General features: G+C 32.5%; 2 protein-coding genes across 3 annotated transcripts in view; one reads left to right on the forward strand and one right to left on the reverse strand.

The window, feature by feature from the left end:
* LOC139485641 (uncharacterized) lies at nt 1-6,330 on the forward strand. Its single transcript, XM_071270268.1, has 8 exons — nt 1-356; nt 1,006-1,146; nt 1,676-1,776; nt 2,683-2,787; nt 3,903-4,098; nt 4,461-4,550; nt 5,057-5,152; nt 5,725-6,330. The coding sequence occupies exons 1-8, from the start codon at nt 189-191 to the stop codon at nt 5,992-5,994; spliced, it is 1,167 nt and encodes a 388-aa protein (XP_071126369.1). The 5' UTR covers nt 1-188; the 3' UTR covers nt 5,995-6,330.
* The window catches only part of LOC139485640 (flotillin-2-like), a 22,363-nt gene continuing 3,983 nt past the window's right edge, over nt 6,267-24,646 (reverse strand). Inside the window, exons 2-9 of one of the 2 annotated variants that reach the window (XM_071270266.1) lie at nt 22,054-22,138; nt 20,184-20,398; nt 19,031-19,263; nt 18,342-18,461; nt 11,970-12,184; nt 11,274-11,457; nt 10,864-11,007; nt 6,267-9,329 (exon numbers count right to left, since the gene is read on the reverse strand). In XM_071270266.1, the coding sequence (XP_071126367.1) occupies nt 9,297-9,329; nt 10,864-11,007; nt 11,274-11,457; nt 11,970-12,184; nt 18,342-18,461; nt 19,031-19,263; nt 20,184-20,398; nt 22,054-22,138 (1,229 nt within the window). In that variant the 3' untranslated portion in view covers nt 6,267-9,296. Of the gene's footprint in view, nt 9,330-10,863; nt 11,008-11,273; nt 11,458-11,969; nt 12,185-18,341; nt 18,462-19,030; nt 19,264-20,183; nt 20,399-21,814; nt 21,898-22,053; nt 22,139-24,646 lie in introns of those variants that run through there. The other variant, XM_071270267.1, reaches the window with a different exon arrangement.

A 24,646-nucleotide genomic window follows, 5' to 3' on the forward strand; every position in this document is an offset into this window, starting at 1 on the left:
AATGTTAAAAGACAGTTTGCATGCTTAAGTTGTTTTGAAACTTATTATGTTTTTTGACGTTTACCTTCAAATTGTTTCACGCAACAATGATTCGTACTTGAACGCAGTTTTTACTTATTCATTGTTGACAAATAAAACTATAGTTATTCGAGATATATCTACTTTGGATTTTGAGAAATTAGATAAATATGAGTAGATTCAAATATGAACTGAAGTGTAAACTGGATAGACTCAATGAAGAAATGAAGTCATGGATTAAACAAGTAGACTATGCTATACGTTTATGGTCCAGACTCCCAGACTCTACTCTCTATGAGTCGTACGAACAGGTACTGACACTGATGTATAGAAAACTTGTAAGTAATAATACATTATTTGACATTGATATTATATTGATATGTAAGAAGACAATAACAATAATCAAAACCAAGGAGTAAACAAAGACTCAAAAAACCAAAGGACATTTACATCAACAGTTATAAATAATAAATAAGAAACAACACGAACTCCACTAAAAACCGGGAGTGAAATCAGGTGCTCCGGAAGGGTAAGCATTCCCTGCACCGTATACGGCACCCGAAGAAGAAGTATATACCAACTGTTTCTAACTTTCAAGTTAAACTGATGCTAAACTACAGTGCAACCCCCCCCCCCCAAAAAAAAAAAAAAAAAACAGTTGCGTGTCTGCAATCTTGAATTGATACAAATTATTTTCGTTCGCGTGTTTATGTCACAAATAAAATAAAGAGAATTGCTATCATTAGCTTCGGCAGTCCACAGACGACTCATGCATCCTTGTCTAATCGTATCATTAGAGGATGATACATTTATGTTTCCTCTTTACACATAAAAGTTTTAAATATTGAAGTTATTTAAGCAGTATACATTCGTTACTTGAGTGATGCAAATATTTATATAGAACACATGTAAACACAAAACCAATAAAATTTTCTTTAAAGAAACTACTGAATAAGAGAATCTAATGATTATAAGGTCTGTTTTCAGGAAAGTGCTGGGTATAAAAAACTGAAGGAAAGGCAGACGACAACGATAATCAAAAGGAGTACCTCTCCCGAGACGAGGGCTATTGAATTCGAGCTGAGGAAAACCTTAGAGATGGAAATGTTAAAATCTATCAATCTACTGGTAGGTAAACTTTACAAAAATACAATTGTTATGTAAATAGAAAATAAGTTTACTAACATATGCTTGCTTAAATATTGTGTTCCTTATTTTGAAATGGCTTCAAATTGAAGAGTTATATGAAAGCGTCGGAGGAGAGTCAAGCATGCTCGATGGACCAAAACATCAAAACATCAACACAACCATTTCTCGAGTATGTTATCTTTTTGATCTCCGAAAATACACGACAATATGAGTATCTACACGATTACAGTATATAAACGTAAAAATATGTTGCAAATGATTATCATTTTTTTATTAGCACAATCGTTTGATTTTCCATTTTTGGGTGGTGATGATCCTTTGACACCAACTAACGGTGTTTATACTTCACAACTCGTTCGCTCTTTTGTGTCTGTTGTGACGTTTTTGATTTTAACGAACGTAATTTATGTATTACTGGTAAATTATTAAGTCAGAAATTTCGTTACCCCAAATGGAATGTCGATAATGGCAGCTTGATAGATTCATTAATTTTTCTTATGCATTGTAGGAAGCTCTAGAAAAGGAGAAAATAAAACGGAAGCTGATAGAGGACGAAATGAGAGAAACGAAAAGGAAGTTTGAAAAGTCAAATGTTCCTCCAAAATATATGTAGGTATTGGTATTATTATGTCACAGTATTTTTTATTCACTTCTTTTTTACATTGATGAAATACAAAAAGAAGATTTGAATAACTTCTATCGGCTTAAATTAATCGTGATAGATCGGTCTATTTTCCGAAATGGTTTGTCGTAATGAAAACAAATGCATTACAGGGATTGCTTTTCCTATTATGATTTAACAGACAAATAGTCCTACCTCCAATAACGTTTTTGACCTAAGTATTATTCTTGGTAATGGTGAGATCATCCTTTGAATTTTAACAGATGCAAACATAATTTAGTTGACCATTACCGTCTTACACATGTACATGACCAAGGATACGTGTCGTGTTTGACCCACTTGTCGTAGCCCCAATACCGTCCACCTTTCTTCAATTTATTCATCGGCGAAAGCCAATGATCATAATGTATCTTCTTTTTATTTGTCATATAGAAAGCCACGGGTTTGACTAAGGTTTCAGAAATTATTTACCATAAAAGATCTACATAAATTAATTTCTTTTTTATTGAAAAACATGTGTTCGACAGTTGTTTAAGATGATATTAAATTGTATGCTTTATATTTCCACCAAATCGTTCCCTTTCCTTTAAAAGAGGCGCGAAATATACCGGAAGGAGTGACAGTGAAACTCATAGAGTGAAAATTAACTGGTATAGTGTTGTATATTTTCTGAGCAACATTTTACCTATATATATATGTGTGTTATTTATACGATATAAACTCATCATAGATACCAGGAATAAAATGTTGTATATCCAAAAGACGCGTGTTTCGTATACAAAAGACTAATCAGTGACGCTCGAATTAAAAAAAGTTAAAATGTCAAAAAAGGTATGAAGTTGAAGAGCATTGAGGACCATAATTTCCTAAAAGTTTTGCCAAACATTTTTCAGAGTAAATGAACGAGACAGTAGTATGGATAAAGATGTTGATCAGCTCCTGGAGCTTGACAAACAGATAGCTGAACATATGGACGAAATTGACATTCCTGGAAGCAGGTACTACATTTATGTTTTATGATTACTAAGAACGTATTTCTTTTAGGATCTCATTTAAAACAGTCAAAAGTGGACTACAAATGTATGTTGGTACTAAATGTAACATTTATTATTCTCGTATTATGAAGTTTATATTATACAAACTAAATGGATAAAAGAATTAATTGGTATATATTATACTTAATATTCTAGCTATATATATATATAGAGAGAGATTTCAAAGTTTATTTCCTTTCGATAAATTCCTGTCCAACAATTCGATAGATTGTGGTCTCGTTGGTCTCGATATCCTAGTGGTCGTAGTAGTTTATCTAACTTAAGCGTGTCAACACCGAGGCTGTGAGGTGACCCCAGCACTTGGCATGTCCGGTCCGTACGACTCCAATCTTCATTGACAAGTAATGTTAGTTTCCTGAAGAAATTCTGTGATTTTCTCCAGGCACTCCTGTGTTATATAATTATTTGCTTATAAAAAATGACCCCCACAAAATAGCTCATAGTTCTGAAAGTGAAGTTAAACAAAACAATCAATCAATCAATCAATATATATTTTATGTGTAATACCACCAAATCAGGGTACGTCACATCCGGTTGTATACGAAAAGAGGTCGAACAAAATATTCCCTTGACGTGACAGTTGTAGGAAATTCATCCTACATTTTATTGCAGTAAAACATTTCTGTTTAATAAACATATGTCTTATGTATTTCAAATCACTATTATTATAGATTTAGGGTTTCTATACAATATTTTGTAAACATGAGTTCACATGGTTCCTAAACCTTGTATACAGGTTAGATAAGGGGAGAAATTTGATTGGTTAACTTCCAGTGAACGTTATTTTATTTTATCCAATGAAATGTTCTGTGAAATGTTTTCTATAGTATTGGACAGGATCAAACTTAACTCATGCCAAGTATTTCTGTATTTGAAACAAAGATAACTTCTGCACATTTTTTTGAAAAGTGCAAATTGAACAAACACTAATAGGGGATAATCAATGGTGGTTTTACACCTTAATGAGGTTAAATCAAACGCACATATTTTTTCAGTGATCATTTGGTGACATTGCCATATCATTGTTTTTTCAAAAGTATATTATTTCATTTATACAGCGCGGAAGGACTAGTGACGGACAGAAGTGGTGGTCTATCCACAGACCGAACTGTTTCAGAACAAACAAACACACCAGCAGTTTTAACTGAAGTGTTTAAGTCTGTGTTCAATAACGAGTGGAATGATTGTTTTACTGAACTCACTAAACGATATACAGATGACCATGCTATTGAATTATTACGAAGATGGCTCAAGGTATTATGATTATAAAAAAAGATTTTGTTGACACACTACTTAAAGCTAGCTTTGGAATACTTATACATGTATTATATTACTTCTGTCCTTTGATAACTTCATAGCACAAGTTAGCCTTATAAATAAAAGACAATGCATATGTCACATGGTATGAAATCACATCTGATTAGACTGTTTTAGCATTCATATTTGATCAATTATTTTAACCGATTTTTCTATATAGATGTTTTTAGAATAGAAAATACAACAGACAGTTTTAGATAGTCTATGTGTTTTGTTTGTTTTTGTGTTCTTATTTCATATGCAAGTACCATGAAAATCCTTTTAATTCATATTCTAAAAATGTGTTTTTTAATTAACAGGAATGCTATTTTACATGCGTGGCATTAACAAAAGAACAAAGAAAAAACATAAAAGATGATACACTCAAATGTTTCTTCAAATTTATGCAAGTAAGTATTCAAACCGAATAATGAGTTAAAAAATCATTTGCATATCTTTCCCATTACCAATACCAGAGACATATAATACAATATATGTATTATATGTCTCTGCCAATACAATATTATTTCAATAACTCAGCTCCCTTATCGAAAGAACACAATTGCCATTGTGTAATGACCTATAGCTGTTATATTTCCTTTGTCTCTGGTTGAGAGCTGTCTAACTGGCTATTTTACTACTTTAAAGTTGATGTATCCTTAAAACGGTGCGATCTACGCTATGTTTTTTAAAACTGTGTCAAAGTAAGTTCTCAGTATTCAAAGAGTCATAAGCTACAGTAACTATGATTAATAAAATTAAAACTCCGGGATACAGTTAAATTAGAAATAAAAACTTATAGACCAAAATAGCTAAAAAGATTAGGTAAAATACATCAAACTAGATACAAAGTATTATTTAACTCAAAACAAGTTATTTAACATTGAATACATCGTTTGTCATGTCTTTATTCCAGTCGCAAGCTGTGGTATCATTATCAGATAAATGTAAAAAGTACATTCGAACATATCAGAAGAAAACAGCTAAGGAGGCGTTACCATTAATTGAGCAGGTGAGTATACTCCAGAAAGCGCGTGCTTGATGTTACCTTTAATTGAGCATGTGAGTTTACTCCAGAAATTGCAACTTGGAGTAACAATAAAATATCCCGAGCGATGGTATGGAAGTTGAAGTTCTATTTAAATACACACAGAAGCACAAAAGAAAGCTAACAACGTTGTAAGAGACCATTGTTGGGAGTGAACCTCTGTGCGGTGCTATTAAGCTTGTCGCTGATGATAACAGTACATTATACTTACACGAATTTTTGTTTGGGTAGTGCGGGCGGAAGGAGAGTGGCAATCGAGATAACATTTGCATACACAGATTAATATTTATTTTCAAACCACAAAATAAACTGAAGCGATAACTATTTTGTTATTTGTTTTGTTTCTGGTTGCGATCAAATAAAGCATGTTTAAATAGTCGACTTTAAGATTTTTTTTACTGATCTTGAACTTGAATATTTTGGAGGTTATAATTTAAAAAAATAACACACAAAAAAACAAGAGGAAATCATGTAATAGATCATATGGTATTAAAATACATACCTATTCTTTAGAAGATCCTTAATTTCTTTTTTAGCTGTGTACTAAACGAATTACAAGAGGTCAAAATTTTGGGACTGCTGCGACAGACTATATAAAGAAATGTGCTGAGGTTTGCTGGATTATGAACGTGCAGAATCCTTCTATTTTTTTGGACTTTGACCTCAGATATGGATATGTTATTGATCAACATTCTTTTTCAACATTCAGAAAACATGGTGACTACGTCAACTACGTTGTATGGCCTGCTGTTTATTTAAACAGGAATGGACCCATCTTGTGTAAAGGAATTGTTGAAAGTCAATAAATATGCAATTGTGATCATTTGAATGTATATGAGTATGTGAGTGTGAATGAATGCGTGTGTGTGTTTGTGTGTGTGTGCAACTGTTAAGGGGATATTTTTTTTACATTTTCAGTTGGTTAAAATTTCTGAAAATTTTACAGTGTTCTATAAAAGAGAGCAATGGCTTGAGTTTAACCAAATGTGAAGAAAGCAAAGCTGATTAAATAATCTTGCAACCGTGAATGATACCTATGCAAATCCATTCAACAGTGCAATATCATGAACACAATCCATTTCATTATTATCATAATTTTATTAATTTTACTGTGATATAATAAAATACACTCATTAACATTACTTTGGGATAACTTTCAGTCCTTTTTTGTTGACAAAAAGTGTCAGCGCTACAGCTACATTGACATTACGATATATTTTTCATTTAGCAACTATACAAGTACGACTGAGCTGCCACAAACAGCTAAATTGTATAGAATTAATAATTGTACATGGATTTTCAAGTGATAATTTTACATTTATGGGTCAGATTACAGTTTTGTTTGTATTATTAATTATGATATACATTTATTTTTTCATGTTTTTGGATTCCACATGTTTGAGAATTTCAATTAAATATCTATGGATATCTACTTATACCGCAGTCCCACTAGGCCACGATCACACTACGATCATACCGCAACCTCAGTACGATCTGAATTTATTTTAGATCGCGGTGAGCGTGGTGCGATCTGGGGCTTTACATAAATGTAATTATCAGTCAAAGCTCAATATTTACTGGTACCCTGCAGTAAATCCCTTTGTTAAAATATAACAAATCCCTTGTTTTATTATATCTATTTTTATGAATGTATATTTTTTTTGGGCAATGTTTAAAACTCTGAACTTTAAGTACTTATTGTTTAACATATCGAAAATTACATTGAAGTATAATATAATGGATGGATTCAGTTCAGCAGTTAATACTTCGAAATGGATCATGTATTGCTTTTAAAAAATGTTTACTTCTATATATCATTTACTAAGAAGTGTGATGGAATAAAGTAGCTACCCCAAAGACAATTCAAGTGATAGTAATGTTTATTTATAATAATGATTATACACACTTTATCAAAAGAGGGTAAACACAGTAAGTTACAACTACTAATCTTCCCTGAGGAAATCATATACGATACTAGTAGAAGATAATAATCAGATAAAAAAATTAAAACATACAACATTTTAACATTCAGTCTGTTCACAATCGTATTGTTATGATAGATCCGTACATGTACCATTAGAACATTTAAAACAGCTAGAGTTTTTCAACTACACTAACCTTTAATAAACCTCTATGGAAATTATGTTTTTGAATGAAATATGCATATTTAAAAAACATCCAATGATTATCAGCCTGATTTTCACAATTCTTAAACATGTTATATCTAAATATACTTTTTTTTTATGAAGAAGCATATATATAAGTAGTAACATATTTAAGGATTAAAACAGTTAAGATGATACTATATTTAGTTTGTGCTCTAATGTACAAAAAAGTGCTGAATGTCATCCATGATATTAATAATCTTAAACTACAAAGCATTCAAGGCATTTCTGGATCTCCAGATCGCAATTATATCATCATGACTTTTTTATTCTCTTTAAAAAGTAACTTATAGTTCAGGATTAAAACTATGTAAGTACATAATTTCCATAGAGGTTTTAAAAGGACTGTGGAATTTATTTAACAAGTGTAGTAATAAAACAATACAGCATGGTGTCTCTATTGATTTATCATGGGAAATTTAGAAAATTCCTTTCCTAAAAACCTGGTGGGCCAAAAAAGAAATGACTTGTAGAATAAAGACAAAACATCCATCATTGCTTATCAAAAGTTAACATTAATAAATGATATATTCAATACTGCAGTTCAATACATAGAATCAAGTAAGAAATGATTAACTTTGCCATTCAATTATCTGTTTTTGAATGAGATCTGCATATTAAAAAACAAATGTTATTCAAAAGCAGTAAGAATTGCATACTCAAAAACATAATCAGTAGTTTTACTTTGTCAACTTCAGATTGATAAATGCAGTCTTTGATTCAGTACATTTTAGTGTAAAAAAAAATAACAATTATTTCTGTCCATGGACAAAATGAAATTCATCTTCGCTAGCCAAGGGTTACGATCCACTCCCGCTCTCTTCAAGATTGGCTAGCGAAGATGAATGAAATTATGACTAGAAGGCAATCTAATAAGAACATGACAAACACTACAAAACGAAACAATACATTTGTATGTATTTTGACTGAAAAGACACAGAAACACAAAATGTGATGACTACTTAGTATCTACTGACAGGTGCTATGAATAAAATGATTGTCAATAATTTAAAATAATGCTAGATACATTGGAACATAGTACAAAGTTAAAAATATCACTAAAAATGTTAAATTGAGATAATTGGTCAGGCTCTATCTGCATAAATCTGACACTAAAATCTAAATAAAAAAGACTAATTTAGACCACTCATGGCTATATCGTTAGTCACAGTAAGTAAGTTTTGACTTTCATCTCAATTTAACAACATAGTTCATGTACATGTACATTGTGAACAGGTTATATACAAATAAAACAGGTATGTTTACACAAAAGGTTATAAATAGATATATACATATAAATTGCATGCACAACAATGGTTTAAAATCAGGCATATAGACCAGTATATACTTAGTTATATTATTCAGAAATTATTAGATATAATATATTTTGCTAGAGGTAGATTAAGAGTCAAATAAAAAGTTCTTTAGATTTTTGATCAATTATTCCCCTATCCATGAAGTAATTTATTTTTCATAAGTGATAAACTAAACAAAGGAACCTATGGAGAAGAATTGTAAATATTTGCATCAGGTGAGGCTAAACATTTGTAAAAACATGCATTATGAAAGCACGTATGTTAATAATTGCATCAGGAAAATTCTGATCCAGTAATCAGAAACTGTTCATATTTGATACAATTCAAGTATGTTAAAATAAAAAAAATCATATTTTCTAAAAGTAAGTCACACACAGGCATGATTTACAGGTCAAAGTATTTAAAATGAACTAAAGCTTACAGTAAAACTCCATACATATGCAAAAACACAAGTTGTATATTATTTATGATCAAGCTATTCTTACCATTAAAATTGATAATAGTTAAAACAATTAAGATAGTCATTTCTTAATAAAAGTGAAATAAGTTACATATAAAAGTCTTATGTCTTATGGTTCATTAAATGAAGTCACTATAAAGAGGTGTATAACTGGACTGGAAACCAGTCTAAGAAGTAGCTCCTGGTATCTTTGATAACATCTGAAATTGAATAATTATATTTTGGTTAAGTTTTAATTTTTAGATATGCAAAAAGTACATGAGTAGGTCCAGTGTTTGTGCAAATCTCATTATAACTTATCTTTCATTATTATTTATTTTTACACAGTTTGTCCCTAATGTGTTTAATCCTTGTAAAGAAGAATTTTGTAACTTTTCTTATTGAAACATTATTAAAGGTGTCATATTTTTTGTGTGTATAAAACAACAAGATACAAATCGTTTAAGCTTAAACATTTTTGTTAAATGTGCAATTCGTGTACAAATGTAATACAGTGTGTATTGAAGATGGGAATATAAGATGGACAAAAGATACCAGAGGGACAGTCAAACTCATAAATCAAAAATAAACTGACAACGCCATGGCTAAGTGGCAATTGTATGCATTTTTGTAAGGAAAACACGCTCTATAAATAAAAACTCAACTCCAATCAGAAACATGACAATCTGTCATTATTCCCAAAAATGTTAAGACTGATTTCTCTAATCTATTTTGATATGGGTTTATTTTAAACAAAAAATTGTGAATGTGCTTTGTTTTGCTCAAGCTATAATTATCATGTATTTGTAAGTTTACCTGAGTAAAGTTGTAAAATATTTATGTATCTAAGTCTTGTACAATGGGTATTTACCATTTTTAAAGGCTGTATGGTGACCTATAATTGTTTAATTTTACACCATTTGCACAGGTGGAGAGTTGTCTCATTGGCAACATACCACATCTTCTTATTTTCATACAACTTTTAAATCTTAATTCACTGACTTTCTCTTAAAGATTGTCAAGTATTGGTATGGATTTTTTTCGCTTTTCATGAAATCTTTCTTTGACCTTACTGACAAATAATTTCCTTTCTCAGCACAGTAGCTATAGAGTGATATGAAAAATTATTGCTAGAAACTAAGGGTGTATGTGCCATTGTCAATAAAATTAACAACATCAATATAGGTAAAACAGTAATAAACAGATTATAATTGGTCATCTCCACTCGATTGCTTTTCTCACTTTCGCTGTACCGGCTCAAGCAAGAAAAGCCATCTTTTTGAGATGACCAGTGATAACCTATAATATTAGTCATTTTTAAAGTATCATTGACTGCATAAGAAAACTTATAACCTTAGAAAGATCTACGCCAGTAAGAGCCTGAACTGCAGGTGGGAGCTGAATAACAAACGGCTGACTTAGAAAACTCACCTTAGAAAGATCAACACCAGTAAGAGCCTGAACTGCAGGTTGGGGCTGACTAACCAATTGGCTAAGTAAGAAAACTAACCTTAGAAAGATCAACACCAGTAAGAGCCTGAACTGCAGGTGGGAGCTGACTAACCAATTTGCTGACTTCACTGAGTAAGGAACTCACCTTAGAAAGATCAACACCTGTAAGAGCCTGAACTGCAGGTGGGAGCTGACTAACCAATTGGCTAAGTAAGAAAACTAACCTTAGAAAGATCAACACCTGTAAGAGCCTGAACTGCAGGTGGGAGCTGACTAACCAATTGGCTAAGTAAGAAAACTAACCTTAGAAAGATCAACACCTGTAAGAGCCTGAACTGCAGGTGGGAGCTGACTAACAAGTTTGCTGACTTCACTTGTTGTTCTATCATCTCCAACCAACACAATCTCATCTGTCTTCGATAATGGAGCAGATACTTCTGCAGCAATCTAAAAATAATTTTCAATGAAAAAAAAATGTTAAGTATTCATAAGGAGTCATACTCTTTTATTTACAAGTTTTCATCATAGACACAATCAATTCATCAACAAATTCTGGCTGCTAAATTTAATTCAAAAAATAAAATATTTTTACTATTTTCAGATCATGTTAAAAATTTCTTTTTTTGACTACTTTTATGTTCATTAACATGAATACATTTTTAATGTACAATTTTTAACAAAATAATGTTTTTACACTGACAACTTTCTCTTACCTTTGGAAGTGTTTCCAAGACCAAAGACAACATGGCTGCCTCTCCATACTGTTTGTAAGCTGAAGCTTTCAATCTCATTTTTTCTGCTTCCGCCTTTCCTACAGCTTCAATAGCTTCAGCTTCAGATGCACCTATCAATCGAATCTTCTCAGCGTCGGCTCTGGCCTCCTCAACTGTTTGTGTCCTATGTATAAAACAAGACTGTGTAGTAAGTATTCAATTTATCATAAAATCGTTACAAGTTTTCTGACTATCATGGAGTATCTGTTTAACAGATGTAGATTATAAGCTATATACTGTATAGTGAGGTTTTTTTCTGGGTTCTAAATTTTAGCTTTTCTCCCTGGTTTACACAATATCGCCAAAATAAATTCCTCCAATTTAAAAGAGCACCTGCAAAAGTATTGATAAAAGTTTGGAATTGCCAAAATATTTCGTTTACCTTATTCAATGAAAATCACAAAATTACGCACCTGTAAAAATAACCCACTATACAGTATTCTAATTGTCTTAACCACAATCACATCCTCTTTTCCTCAAATGTAATCTACAGGATCAATATTCTGTTTACCTTGTTTCCTCAAGCCTTAGTTTACCTCGTTCCGTTCAGCATAATGTTACCTTGTTCCATCTCACATTATTTCACCTTGTTTCATTACACACTATTTTACCTTGTTCCATAACACATTAGTTTACCTTGTTCCCTCAGCTATCAACTGCATCTTATAAGCATGTGCTTCAGCAGGTCTTTTAACAGTAGCTATCAATTCTTTCTCCCTTCTCAGAATTTCTTTTTCTTCCACATCAATTAATTTCCTCCTCTCTACTACTTCAATTTCTATTTCTTCAGCTCTGATCTTCTGTTTTTCTTTAGCTGCTTGCAGTTCATAGGCTAATTCAGCTTCAGCTTTCTGTTAATAATTTTAACAATTGATTAATTCTTAGGTTTATAACTTTTCCATAATATTGTAATAATTTGACATTCTGTTTCATTTTGTTAAGACTTACATCTCAAATACATGCAGGGCTCACGCTATTAGGCGACTTGGGCGAAGAAGTCGCCTTCCCGACCGTCACTTCGCTTTCTCCGACCCCCAAAAGCGAAAACAAGTCGCCCTGTTCTTGACGATAGTCGCTTTCAGTCGCTTCCGTCATCGGACATTTTCAATTTTTACCAAGTTGATGAAACATCAATTTTTTACTAATAATTAAAGAAATTCAGACATAAACGATTCATTATCTTTAGAAAAGAGGTTGAAGCATTGTCTTCGCAGTGTTTAGCAGGTTATTTGATAAAAATACAACTTTTTATCACTTCGTGCATTTTCGCAAGTTCCGGTGCTTGTTGCTCGAAAACGTACATCAACCTTAATTTCGGCAGCAAAATAAGTTTGTTACTTCATTTAAACGTGACAAAAGTTGCCTCCAGGAAATGTTTAATCCATTTATTGCATTAAAACCGTCATGTTCCTTTCCAAATAACTTGTCAAACATCGTTTATTTTTGTAAATTTTCTTGCATTCGTCCGCCATTGACCGATTTCTAAACTACGGATCTGAACCGGACCAGCTATGACCGAAATCCGTACTTTGACAATAATTACTACGGACGCACGAATGGAACAGCTGACAGAAGAATATTGATTCCAAAGGGGAAAATTACGCATTCCACACGCATTATGAGACTTTTGGTTACATCTAATTGATTGGTGTATATAATTCCCTATATTTTTTATGGATTGTTTCAAACTATTGATTAAAGTTGCTTAACTCTGAGACTATTATACTAATATCAATATATTATGGCCCAGCTTAATAACTTTTATATTTTTTTATGAGAAACACTGAATTTCATACACAAGATAATTTTTAATTAAATTGTAATTGATATATTATAATTTCTTTACATTTTTTAAAATAAATTTTTTTTCTTTAGTGCTAGATATTTAGTTGGTAGTTTCTCACAAGAACCTTATAAGTAAAACTTAATCAACTTTTAATTTCAAATGTTACTTTAATTGTAATTTTTTACTCATATGAATTGAACAACATAAAAAGAACATTATTTACATATGGCCCTTTATACTATTGTAAAATCCAAACATTGTAGCGCACCGTGCGAATGAGCACTTCTCTTTCAAATCTCACCACTTCTCCCTATCAGTTTCAAAAAGAGAAGTCACTTCTCCCTATAATTCTGAAGTAGTGTGAGCCCTGATACATGTCTAGTATAATAGTTAGTATTCCTATTTGTTCTAATAAACTGTATAGCGGGTTATTTTAGTGGGTGTAAAATTTCTCGATTTAGAGGCAAAAAAGTCTACAAAAAATTTTGGCGGTTTTTATTTTGGTGGATTCTTAAATCCCAATCAAATATTTTGGCTGAAAATGATATTGTTGCATATATAAAGTATTGAAAAATTGTGAAGCATGTTATCTGATTTGTTTACCTAAATAAAGTCTTATTTATTGATCTTGACCGGAACTTTAATGTACTAACTAAAATAAGGTTATAAAATTACCAAGACTGATTAACAACTCTTGTGTTATTTGTCACTAATTAAGGGCCTTGCAGGTATAAATCATTTTTCTTTAAATATAGGATTTTGCTATTTTTTTCTATGAATAAACCTTATCCTATAATTAATAGAAAAATAAAATTAAAATATGGGGTCATGGTTCATTTAGGCTCACAATCTGCCTTAGAAAGAAGCATTCATTTTTTGTTAAGGTACTTTTTTTCTGTTGAACTAATAGGAGTAAAAAAGGTAATATTGAAATAAAAAAAGAACTAAATTACAGTAAACCTTTTTACAATAGTTTAAGTACAGCTTATTTGAAAAGATAATAACAAATATAGGTCATGGATGAGTTAAAAAAGATATTTCATTTTTAATGCAAAAAAAATGACAATTTTTACCAAAGGGAGATAATTTAGAGCTTTTTCAATGATATAATTTGATTTGTTATATTGTCCCATACATGAATATATATGGTTTAGGGGTGGGGATCTCATCGGTTTCCAAGTTCACAAACAGGAGGGGGTAGGGTGACCCCAGGGACTCCCCCTATATTTCATTTGATTTGTTATATTGTTCCCATACATGAGTATATATGGTTTAGGGATGAGGATCTTGACCATTTCCAAGTTCTCAAACAGGAGGGTGTACAGTGACCCCAGGGACTCCCCCTATATTTCGTTTGATATGTTATATTGTCCCATACATGAATATATATGGTTTAGTGGTGGGGATCTCATTGGTTTTGAAGTTCACAAACAGGAGGGGGTAGGGTGACCCCAGGGACTTCCCCTATATTTCATTTAATTAGTTATATTGACCCATACATGAATATATAACGTTTAGGGGTGGGTATCTCAACCGTTTCCAAGTTCTCAAACAGGAGGGGATGGGGTGACCACAGGGACTTCCCCTATATTTTATTTGATTTGTTATATTGACCCATACATGAATATATAACGTTTAAGGGTGGGGATCTCAACCGTTTCCAAGTTCTCAAACAGGAGGGGATGGGGTGACCACAGGGACTCCCCCTATATTTCATTTAATTAGTTATATTGACCCATACATGAATATATATGGTTTAAGGGTGGGGATCTCAACCGTTTCCAAGTTCTCAAACAGGAGGGGATGGGGTGACCACAGGGACTCCCCCTATATTTCATTTAATTAGTTATATTGACCCATACATGAATATATAACGTTTAGGGGAGGGGATCTCAACCGTTTCCAAGTTCTCAAACAGGAGGGGATGGGGTGACCACAGGGACTCCCCTTATATTTCATTTGATTTGTTATATTGACCCATACATGAACATATAACGTTTAGGGGTGGGGATCTCAACCATTTCCAAGTTCTCAAACAGGAGGGGATGGGGTGACCATAGGGACTCCCCCAGTCCCCCTATATTTCATTTGATTATTTATATTATTCCCACACATGAGTATATATGGTTTAGGGGTGAGGATCTTGACCATTATCAAGTTCTCAAACAGGAGGGTGTACAGTGACCCCAGGGACTCCCCCTATATTTCATTTGATTTGTTATATTGTCCCATACATGAATATATATGGTTTAGGGGTGGGGATCCCCCTTTATTTATTTTATTTTATTTATTATATTGTCCCATACTTGAATATATATGGTTTAGGGGTTGGGATCTTGACTGTTCCAAGTTCTCAAACAGGAGGGTGTGGGGTGACTCCAGGCACTCCCACTATATTTCATTTTATTTATCATATTGTCCCATACTTGAATATATATTGTGTTCAGGGGTGGGGATCTCGACCATTTCATAAGTTCCCAAACAGGAGGGGATGGGTGACCCCATGGACTCCCCCTATATTGATTAGTTATATAGTCCAATACATGAATGTATATGGTTGAAATGTGGGGATCTCATCCGTTTCAAAGTTATCAAACAGGAGGGGATAGTGGCCCAAAGGACTCCACCTATATATCATATGATTTGCCTACATTCAGGTATTATATAATCTAGTAGTTGCACTATTTGTGAAAATAAAGAAAGAATCTTCCAGCTACTTTAACTGACCCTTCAAAATTGAGAAAAAAATACCCCTTCAAAATTGCAGTAATATGTTACACTTAAAAAGCATCTTACATGCATTATCAACATTTATCACTGATAAAGAAAATTTATACTGTGACCAAGAACATATATATATTGTTAGATATACTGTTCCCAGGTGTCACAATGTATTGGATTTTGACATTAAAATTTGTCAAAAAGTAATTTTTAGTTTCTGTTTAAAATATTTTCTGCTTTTTCTTTCTTTTACAATGTACATATATCTGTTTTGGTTTTCAATTCTATATTGATATATGTTTATATTCATTTACCATGCATAGATGTATTTTGTCACCTGCCTGGATTTTTTTTTTGTTGTTGATCGCCAAAACCCGGACTTACCCTTATCCAATTTTACTCGAATTGACACATTTTTTTGTCGACGATTTTCTGTATATAGCTAGCCATTGAACAAAATGGACATTGCTGTCATGAATAATAATGATTAAAATAAGTTTTGAAATCGTTTTATTTGGAAACTTTGGCGAAAAGGTTTGCAAAGTTATTTTTTATTTTCTTTCAAGTGGAACTGAGACTACTATAACTGTGTCAAGCGTGGCTAGTATCCCGGTCAAAAGTGGAAGGTCAAGGACCTCAGACCACCGTTAATTTGAACCCCTGCCTCCAAATTGAAAAAATACGAAAATTTCGTCTTCTTATTTGAAATTGCCGCCAACAGCATGAACAGTTGAACTTATTATATAATAGACTACTGACGTAGTTGTACTACGTATTGATGAAAAACAATATTCCTACGACTTTTGCCATTTGGGAAATCTAAATTACTAGCAACTTTACCTGACCATATAGGAAAATAGGTATTTAGTCGGATCTTAACACGTACTTGTGATTTGGTTAAAACCGGTTTTGTTCAAAATATACGAAGAAATGTCGAAATGTTCAGGACTTAATTAAATCCGTATTTCGGTAGGATGGTGCAAGCATACGATTTTTATTGCGTCTTACACTTTGAGAAGCGAATAATCTTCAACTACTTTACTCAAATATTGTGTAAAAACGTTAATTTTGAGCTATGAAAGTCAAGTGGCTCGAGTATTTTTCTGAGGAAGTTTTAAAAAATTGCAAAGAAATATTTTTACATTGGGTTAGCTTTCATTAGTCTTAACTTTCTATAGATTAACAACTTTTGGTTATATTTATAATTTAGAATCATCATTGAAGGTGGGGGACGATTTCGCAGATAATTAATTGTATTGATGTGCCATTTGTATGCAAGAGTGACATTTCATTGTATTATGTGCCAATTCGAAAAAGTTATGCGAGTATTCTCTCCCCTTAACAGGTTCATTATTTTATAATTAAGTTTAGGTTTCTGATATAATTTTGAATAATTACAAAATGTATCAATTCAATATATTTCAGTTTTTGTTATTGGTGTATCAAAAACATTGATGTACGAATATAATTTCATAAATTTGAAACGTTTAAAATGATTACATACCAATATAAAGAACCGTTCATCATTTTTGAAAAAGACTATGAACGAAAATCGATTTATTTATCTTCCCTTGGTGACAGATTGATTGGGAAATGAACCAGCGTAATATAATGGTAATCACAGAGAGGGACCAGCAAGCAATTTTTAATTGTAGCTTATTCAATGTTAAAACAATTTTCCACTGTAAACGAATGTTACTTTATACAAATATAAGGACTTTGTTAGCTAAATCTACAAATTTTATTAGATATTATGATTTTTTATTGCAATAGATTAATATGCTAAAATTACTTGTCTTTAAAGATTTTCAGCGATTAAATATTTCGTACAATTGATTTTTGATATATTAGCCAAAAGCACAAGCGATAATAAACTGCATAAGAATTCCTTATGAGCACTACTTCCTATGTGCAACTTCAACCTTTTGGGGGATTCGACGATCATTTAAGGGTTTTTTAGTCATATATTTTGTAATCCGGAATTAAAAGTATTACAAAAAAAAGTGTTGAATTAGTTAAATACATGTATAACATAGTTGCCAGCTAGATAATAACAATGGCACATATTTCAGAATTTATTGGGTAGACCACAAATCTAGGGTGCTCGCATAATGCAGCTGAACTGCATAAAAATATCATAAGGACCTAAGAGCTACTGCATCTAAAATTTGCCTTGCTCCTTGCAAATTAACCTCATTCTGAGTAGTATACACTGTTATTTTTTGCTGTTGCTATAGGTTTTTTAAAAACTTACTGTGGATTCATTATTTTTCGTTGGATATCAATTTTCATGGATTTCATGGCTACAGGTGAAACATGAATTTAAATGAACAACGAACTGTAAATTTTTTGTAGGTTTGAATGTAGACTTTGGAAAAACTATGAAATCAAATATCCCCTAAATAGACAGGTAATCCTCAATCCAGGAAAATCAGTATCCACGAAAATAAATGTTTAATGAATCCACAGTGTAGTGCTTATTCTGATAACATATGACTTACTCTTGCATTAACTTCTTGATCAAAATCAGCTTTCTGCATCTTGTAATTACGTGCTGCATCAGCAATCTTAGCATCAGCTGAAAATTTGGTGTCCATTTTATTTTTGTCGCATTCTGCTTCCTGTAAAATGAATCATTGAGAAGCTTTATATTTCCTTTACAATAGAATGTGATTAAAACATGCAGCTGATTTTTACAGAGTTATCTCCCTGTAGTGTTATTTACCACCTTAAAAGTATCACATCATTCAATCAATGCCTTTGATTTCATCGCACTGGATTATCTCCCTTTGACATGAGCAGGGGTAAGTTATTTTTATTTTTCTAAATGTTTACGAGTTCCAGGTTTTCTAAAGAATAATTGTATAAGATCCTATATATTCAACACGGTTTGTTTGAAAATCTCAATTATACCATAACTTTTTCTGAATTATTTGAGCAATATTATGATCAATTCATTATTATTAAGAAGGGAATTGTTTGTTCAAAACATTCTATTTAACCCACCAAGTGGCAGATCCAGAACTTTTTATAAGGGGGGTCCTGCTGACTGATCTTAAAAGGGAGGGCACTCCAGTCAAGCTTAAGTGATTCTCTATATAATCAACAAAATTTTTCCCACCAAAGAGGGGGCCAGGCCCCGCAGTGCCCCCTGGATCCACCTTTGCCACTAATATCATTTTAGACTAACCCTGATTCCAGCATCTCTATTGGCCTCAGCGACACCAATATCAGCATCTCTCTTAACGTTAGCAGTCTGTGCTCGTCCTAATGAGTCCAAGTATTCAACATTGTCATAAACATCTTTGATTGTGAAACTCATTATCTCAATACCCATCTTACACACATCAGGGGAAGCAACCTCTCTTACAAGTTGAGCAAACTGGTCCCTGTCCTGATAGATTGCCTCTACACTAAGGGTACCTGTAAATAATTGAATTTTTGATTAAAATAGTCCTACCATCTATTATTTGTTTATGTTAGTAGGAAATTTTCAAAGATAGCATGGTATTATGAATAATTTACATCCATATAAATTGATTAAAAGCATTTGTTCAGACTATATTCCAGCTTTGGAGTTTGCCCGTTTGAATGGTTTTACACTAGTAATTTTGGGGCCCTTTATAGCTTGTTGTTCGGTGTGAGCCAAGGCTCCGTTTTGAAGGCCGTACATAGACCTATAATGGTTTTAAATTGTTATTTGGATGGAGAGTTGTCTCATTGGCACTCACACCACATCTTCCTATATCTACATGTAATTAGAAATAAATGACTCATAATGAATAAATAGTTCTCATGATCTTTTTCAAAACAAATAAATGAACCATATTTTACAGTTTAGAATGAAAATATAGCTATAGACTCAATAGACATACTTATTGAGAAAGGTAGAAAACAGACATAGTGATGAGTTTTGCCTTTTTAAACTGATCTTTATAGTTCATTCTAAAAGTATGTTGTACTTTTACACCACTGTCCCAGGTTAGGGGAGGGTTGAAATCCCACTAACATGTTTAACCCGCCACATTCTGAATGTATGTGCCTGTCCAAAGTCAGGAGCCTGTAATTCAGTGGTTGTCGTTTGTTTATGTGGTTGTCGTTTGTTTATGTGTTCCATATTTGTTATTCATTCATTGTTTTACATCGTCATTTAGGGGTCTTTTATAGCTAACTATGCAGTATGGGCTTTGCATATTGTTGAAGGCCGTACAGTGACCTATAGTTGTTAGTTTCTGTGTCATTTGGTCTCTTGTGGAGAGTTGTCTCATTGGCGATCATACCAAATCTTCTTATATAGGTCTATAAACCTGAATATGAAAATGAAACAAAAAATCAATTCTTACCTAGAATAGCTCTGAGATGACCTTCTAAAGTCTGTAAAATAACTCCTTCAACTTCCTTCACAGATTTACCCAGAAACTGTTCGCACGCCTTCTCTAAAAAAGATACATCTCTCATGACCTTGACTTGTGCTACACCGGTGACTGCCACAGGTACACCTTCAGATGTTTCTACACTATCACAAACAGGGTTCAAGGTCATAACCTCTAGTGATAGGCTGTAAGAAAAAATAAAATCATATAAAATAAGAAGGTGTGGTATATAAATGTTACTGATAAAGCTGTCCAGGGTAGATAAATGGATTTTCATTCAGAGAAGTAAAGACTTGTTCTATGACAAATTAACTGCAAAACATGCACAATGATGCACAGTCAAACCTTGTTGCATCGAAGTTGCAGGTATTGGACTACAGCATACGACTCATCTGAGGTCGAATGTGTCGTCATAAATTTATAAGGCATGGAATACGGTATGAGATTTGCGTAAACTAGATACTTTAATTTGAACAGTGTAACTTTTTTTTGATAATACACTTATTGATAGTTTTTTCTATCTTATTTTTTGGTGGTTTTTTTTTATAGCACATTTAATTATACGTGTACATAAGTAAAGATACAAATCATGCACTAATAAAATCAACAGTCTACACAAATATTTACAAATGTAAACACTATAAAATATGAAATCCCTCATGGAACAAAATAAGTTCTGAACCTTATCTGATGAGGTCGTCTGCTTTACATCAAATTATCATGAATTTAAGTGTCTCAATCCTTTTATTTAATGTAATTAATGAGTAATTTTCACGATTTATTTAATCTGCTTGGGTCATTCAGATTTGTTTTTTATGTTTTATCCTGATTAAAAAAGCTATTAATTAATTCTCGGCCACCACAAACATGTCATAGTACATATAGAATTTACCTGACTTAAAACAAAGAATTCGAATCAATTGAGTGGCATATTGTTAGTTTGTTCAAATATTCCGTTTTTTTCTTCAATTATTGACTAGAGAAACTACTAGTATGCCTTAAGGAAGTAGACCTAGGTTGAAGGAAATAACATAATTCTAAGCTTCTAATGTACATAGATTATTTCAAATCTGTTTTAGGTTTTAAAATGCTTAAAATACATTGATGAGACTTGACTTTTACAAACGCATCACTGATTTAAAGAGTTATCTCCCTGAACCAAGGCATACCCCCTTATATATTTTAATGAGTTTACCTCTGAACATCTGTGACATGACACCAAGCCCAACCCCATCCTCCAACAATGTGCTTACCTCTGGACATCTGTGACAAGATACCAAGCCAAACCCCATCCTCCAACAATGTGCTTACCTCTGGATATCTGTCACAAGACACCAAGCCTAACCCAATCCTCCAACAATGAGCTTACCTCTGGACATCTGTGACAAGACTACAAGCCAAACCCCATCCTCCAACAATGTGCTTACCGCTGGACATCTGTAACAAGACACCAAGCCAAACCCCATCCTCCAACAATGTGCTTACCGCTGGACATCTGTGACAAGACACCAAGCCCAACCCCATCCTCCAACAATGTGCTTACCTCTGGATATCTGTCACAAGACACCAAGCCTAACCCCATCCTCCAACAATGTGCTTACCTCTGGACATCTGTCACAAGACACCAAGCCCAACCCCATCCTCCAACAATGTGCTTACCTGTGGACATCTGTCATAAGACACCAAGCCAAACCCCATCCTCCAACAATGAGTTTACCTCTGGACATATGTCACAAGACACCAAGCCCAACCCCATCCTCCAACAATGTGCTTACCTCTGGACATCTGTCACAAGACACCAAGCCCAACCCCATCCTCCAACAATGTATTAAGTGCTTACCTCTGGACATCTGTCACAAGACACCAAGCCCAACCCCATCCTCCAACAATAAGTTTTCTTTGATCATCGGCCCCACAACATCCACCTGTAAGTAAAAAGCTGAGTTTATACATATTGTTTATAGTGGTATTGATACATGTAACTATGGTGATAATGTGAAGAGAAGGCATGTTTTACACCTAAATGTACTTGAAATATACAAACTAATTTCTATTTGTATATATTTTAACATGAATTACAACATGTACATTAAATTGGACATTTGTACACTAATTACAATAAAATTGTACATTTGTACATTAATTACAATAAAATTGTACATTTGTACATGAATTACAATAAAATTGAACATTTGCACATGAATTACAATAAAATTGTACATTTGTACATGAATTACAATAAAATTGAACATATGCACATGAATTACAATAAAATTGTACATTTGTACATGAATTACAATAAAATTGAACATATGCACATGAATTATAATAAACATATTAGTTGACTACCTTTGCAATTGACAGTCCAAATTTCATTTTCTGATTTTTGCTTTCCTTTAGATCAGGTGCAAAAAAGACTACTGTGTCTTGACTGATGATGGAAACCAATTTGACTTATTATTACATGATTTGAATAGTCAACAACAATTTACTTACAACATCTTAAAATCTAAATTAGCACCGACACTATTAGACAGTGGAAAACTTAAACCAGTAATTTTTATTTTAATATTTAGTTGAAGATATAGGAAATCATATACTATTACAAGACTACAATTTATTTTGTAACATTTAGGTATAATATTTTGTTTTCAAGGTTTTAATAGGAGAAACGTGGTGTGGTGGTTAGGGTATCGAACTAACTACTAACACAAAGGTTCCTGGTTCGATCCCCAAGGAGAAAATTTCAGGGACTGAATTTTGTTCTCCCTTGACATCATTTGCGAGTATGGTCTTGAGAAACAATGCTAGTCTGTCGGAAGGGGACAATAAATGGCTGACCCATGTTAATAGAGAGCCATATCTCTTCTACTTGAAAGACACCTATATAAATTTCGAAAAAAAAGAGGAGGCTAATGCCGCTACAAGGCAGCACTCCCAACCTCAGTGGAAAGAGATTAATATAAGTTTCAATAACTTGTTTCCCATCCACTATTAATAAAAAAAGTTTTAACTAAATAATCTCCCCTTTATCTTTTCAAAAATTAATTGTACATGTAGAGTAAACTGAAAGTAAGTAAATTGTTTATTATAGTGACATGTCATGTGTAAATCAACATGAATATATAAATTTGTACAAAATATAATTGAATTACATCATTTGTACATATATACATGTAACATGTATAATTATATAATTAATACAGCCAGCCCAATGGACCAATAAGTCGACTTTTACTTTTGATTCCATATAAATGATCCAATATCACTTTTTAATTGTCAATTAAAATATTATCTAAATATTAATTGTATTAAAGTAATTTTATTTTAAACCCCTAAATTTGTTTAAGTTGTGGTAGTTAAAAACATGTCTGAATCAAATTTTCTCTTAGAGTTTGCTACTATTAATTAGAGTTCAATCTTTCATCTCCCTACATGTACATTTGTATTTCAACAGAGAAATTAATTGGGCAATGATGTTAAGTAATTGCACAAGGCCTTTAAACAATTGCTCCAGTGGTACTGGGACTATAATACATTAAGAAGGACTAGTGATATATTTCTTTTAATAGTCACATGAACCAGTACCTATTCAAAGAATGTGCCAATCCCTGCCCACTCAGGCTTTCTAATGAGGAGTTTTTTGAAAATCACAGAAAAATGAGATCTTCATATATCATGTATATATTGTCCATGAAAATATATGATGAAATAAAGACTTCTACAAGGACTGACATTTTATAAATTAAAAGCCAATTATTAGAGCAAAGTAGTCCAGAGAAAAGAAGAACACATTATTTTTCAATACCACAGACTGACTATCTTCTTAAATGAGGACATGCCTTATGACTACAATCATGACAATTTTGACATCAGTTCAACGTAATCCATTGATATGGTTTAATGCAAATACAGGTGACAGCCCATAATGCCTTCAACAATAAGTAAAACTCATACCTTAAAGTCAGCTATAAACAACATGAACAAAATCAGTCAGAAGACTTACTTAAACGAGTGATTTTCTAAATCACTGATTCAAGTAACATTACTTCCATCAAGGTTGAAAGTAAGAGTTGTCTTTCTTTAATAATCACCTATTTAAGTAGTACAAATTAATCACTAGAAGAAATGATTTAATTTTATTGAAGCTTTAAATATAGAATACTAATGATCCAGGGACTAATTATGATTCTAAAATTATCAGAACCAACATCTGTGTTGATAGGATGACCGGGTCATGCCAGGTGATGAACCTGTACTGAATCTAGGATAATGACATAAAAATCACTTGTTTAAGTATCATACCTCAATTTCCTTCCCAAAAATCACTTCTTTAAGTATCATTATTTTAATAACCCCCATTAATTTCAACACCCCCGAACAGTGAAATTTTTATCAGTGAAATTTTTATCGCGAACAGTAGAATTTTATTA

The sequence above is a fragment of the Mytilus edulis genome, chromosome 8, assembly GCF_963676685.1.
Source record: "Mytilus edulis chromosome 8, xbMytEdul2.2, whole genome shotgun sequence".
In the NCBI taxonomy this organism is placed as follows: domain Eukaryota; kingdom Metazoa; phylum Mollusca; class Bivalvia; order Mytilida; family Mytilidae; genus Mytilus; species Mytilus edulis.

Coding starts and splice junctions, on each gene's coding strand:
- LOC139485641 (XM_071270268.1), top strand. CDS start 189: ATGAGTAGATTCAAATATGAACTGAAGTGTAAACTGGATAGACTCAAT. Junction 1,147..1,675: donor TAAAATCTATCAATCTACTG/GTAGGTAAACTT, acceptor TATGCATTGTAG/GAAGCTCTAGAAAAGGAGAA. Junction 1,777..2,682: donor AATGTTCCTCCAAAATATAT/GTAGGTATTGGT, acceptor AACATTTTTCAG/AGTAAATGAACGAGACAGTA.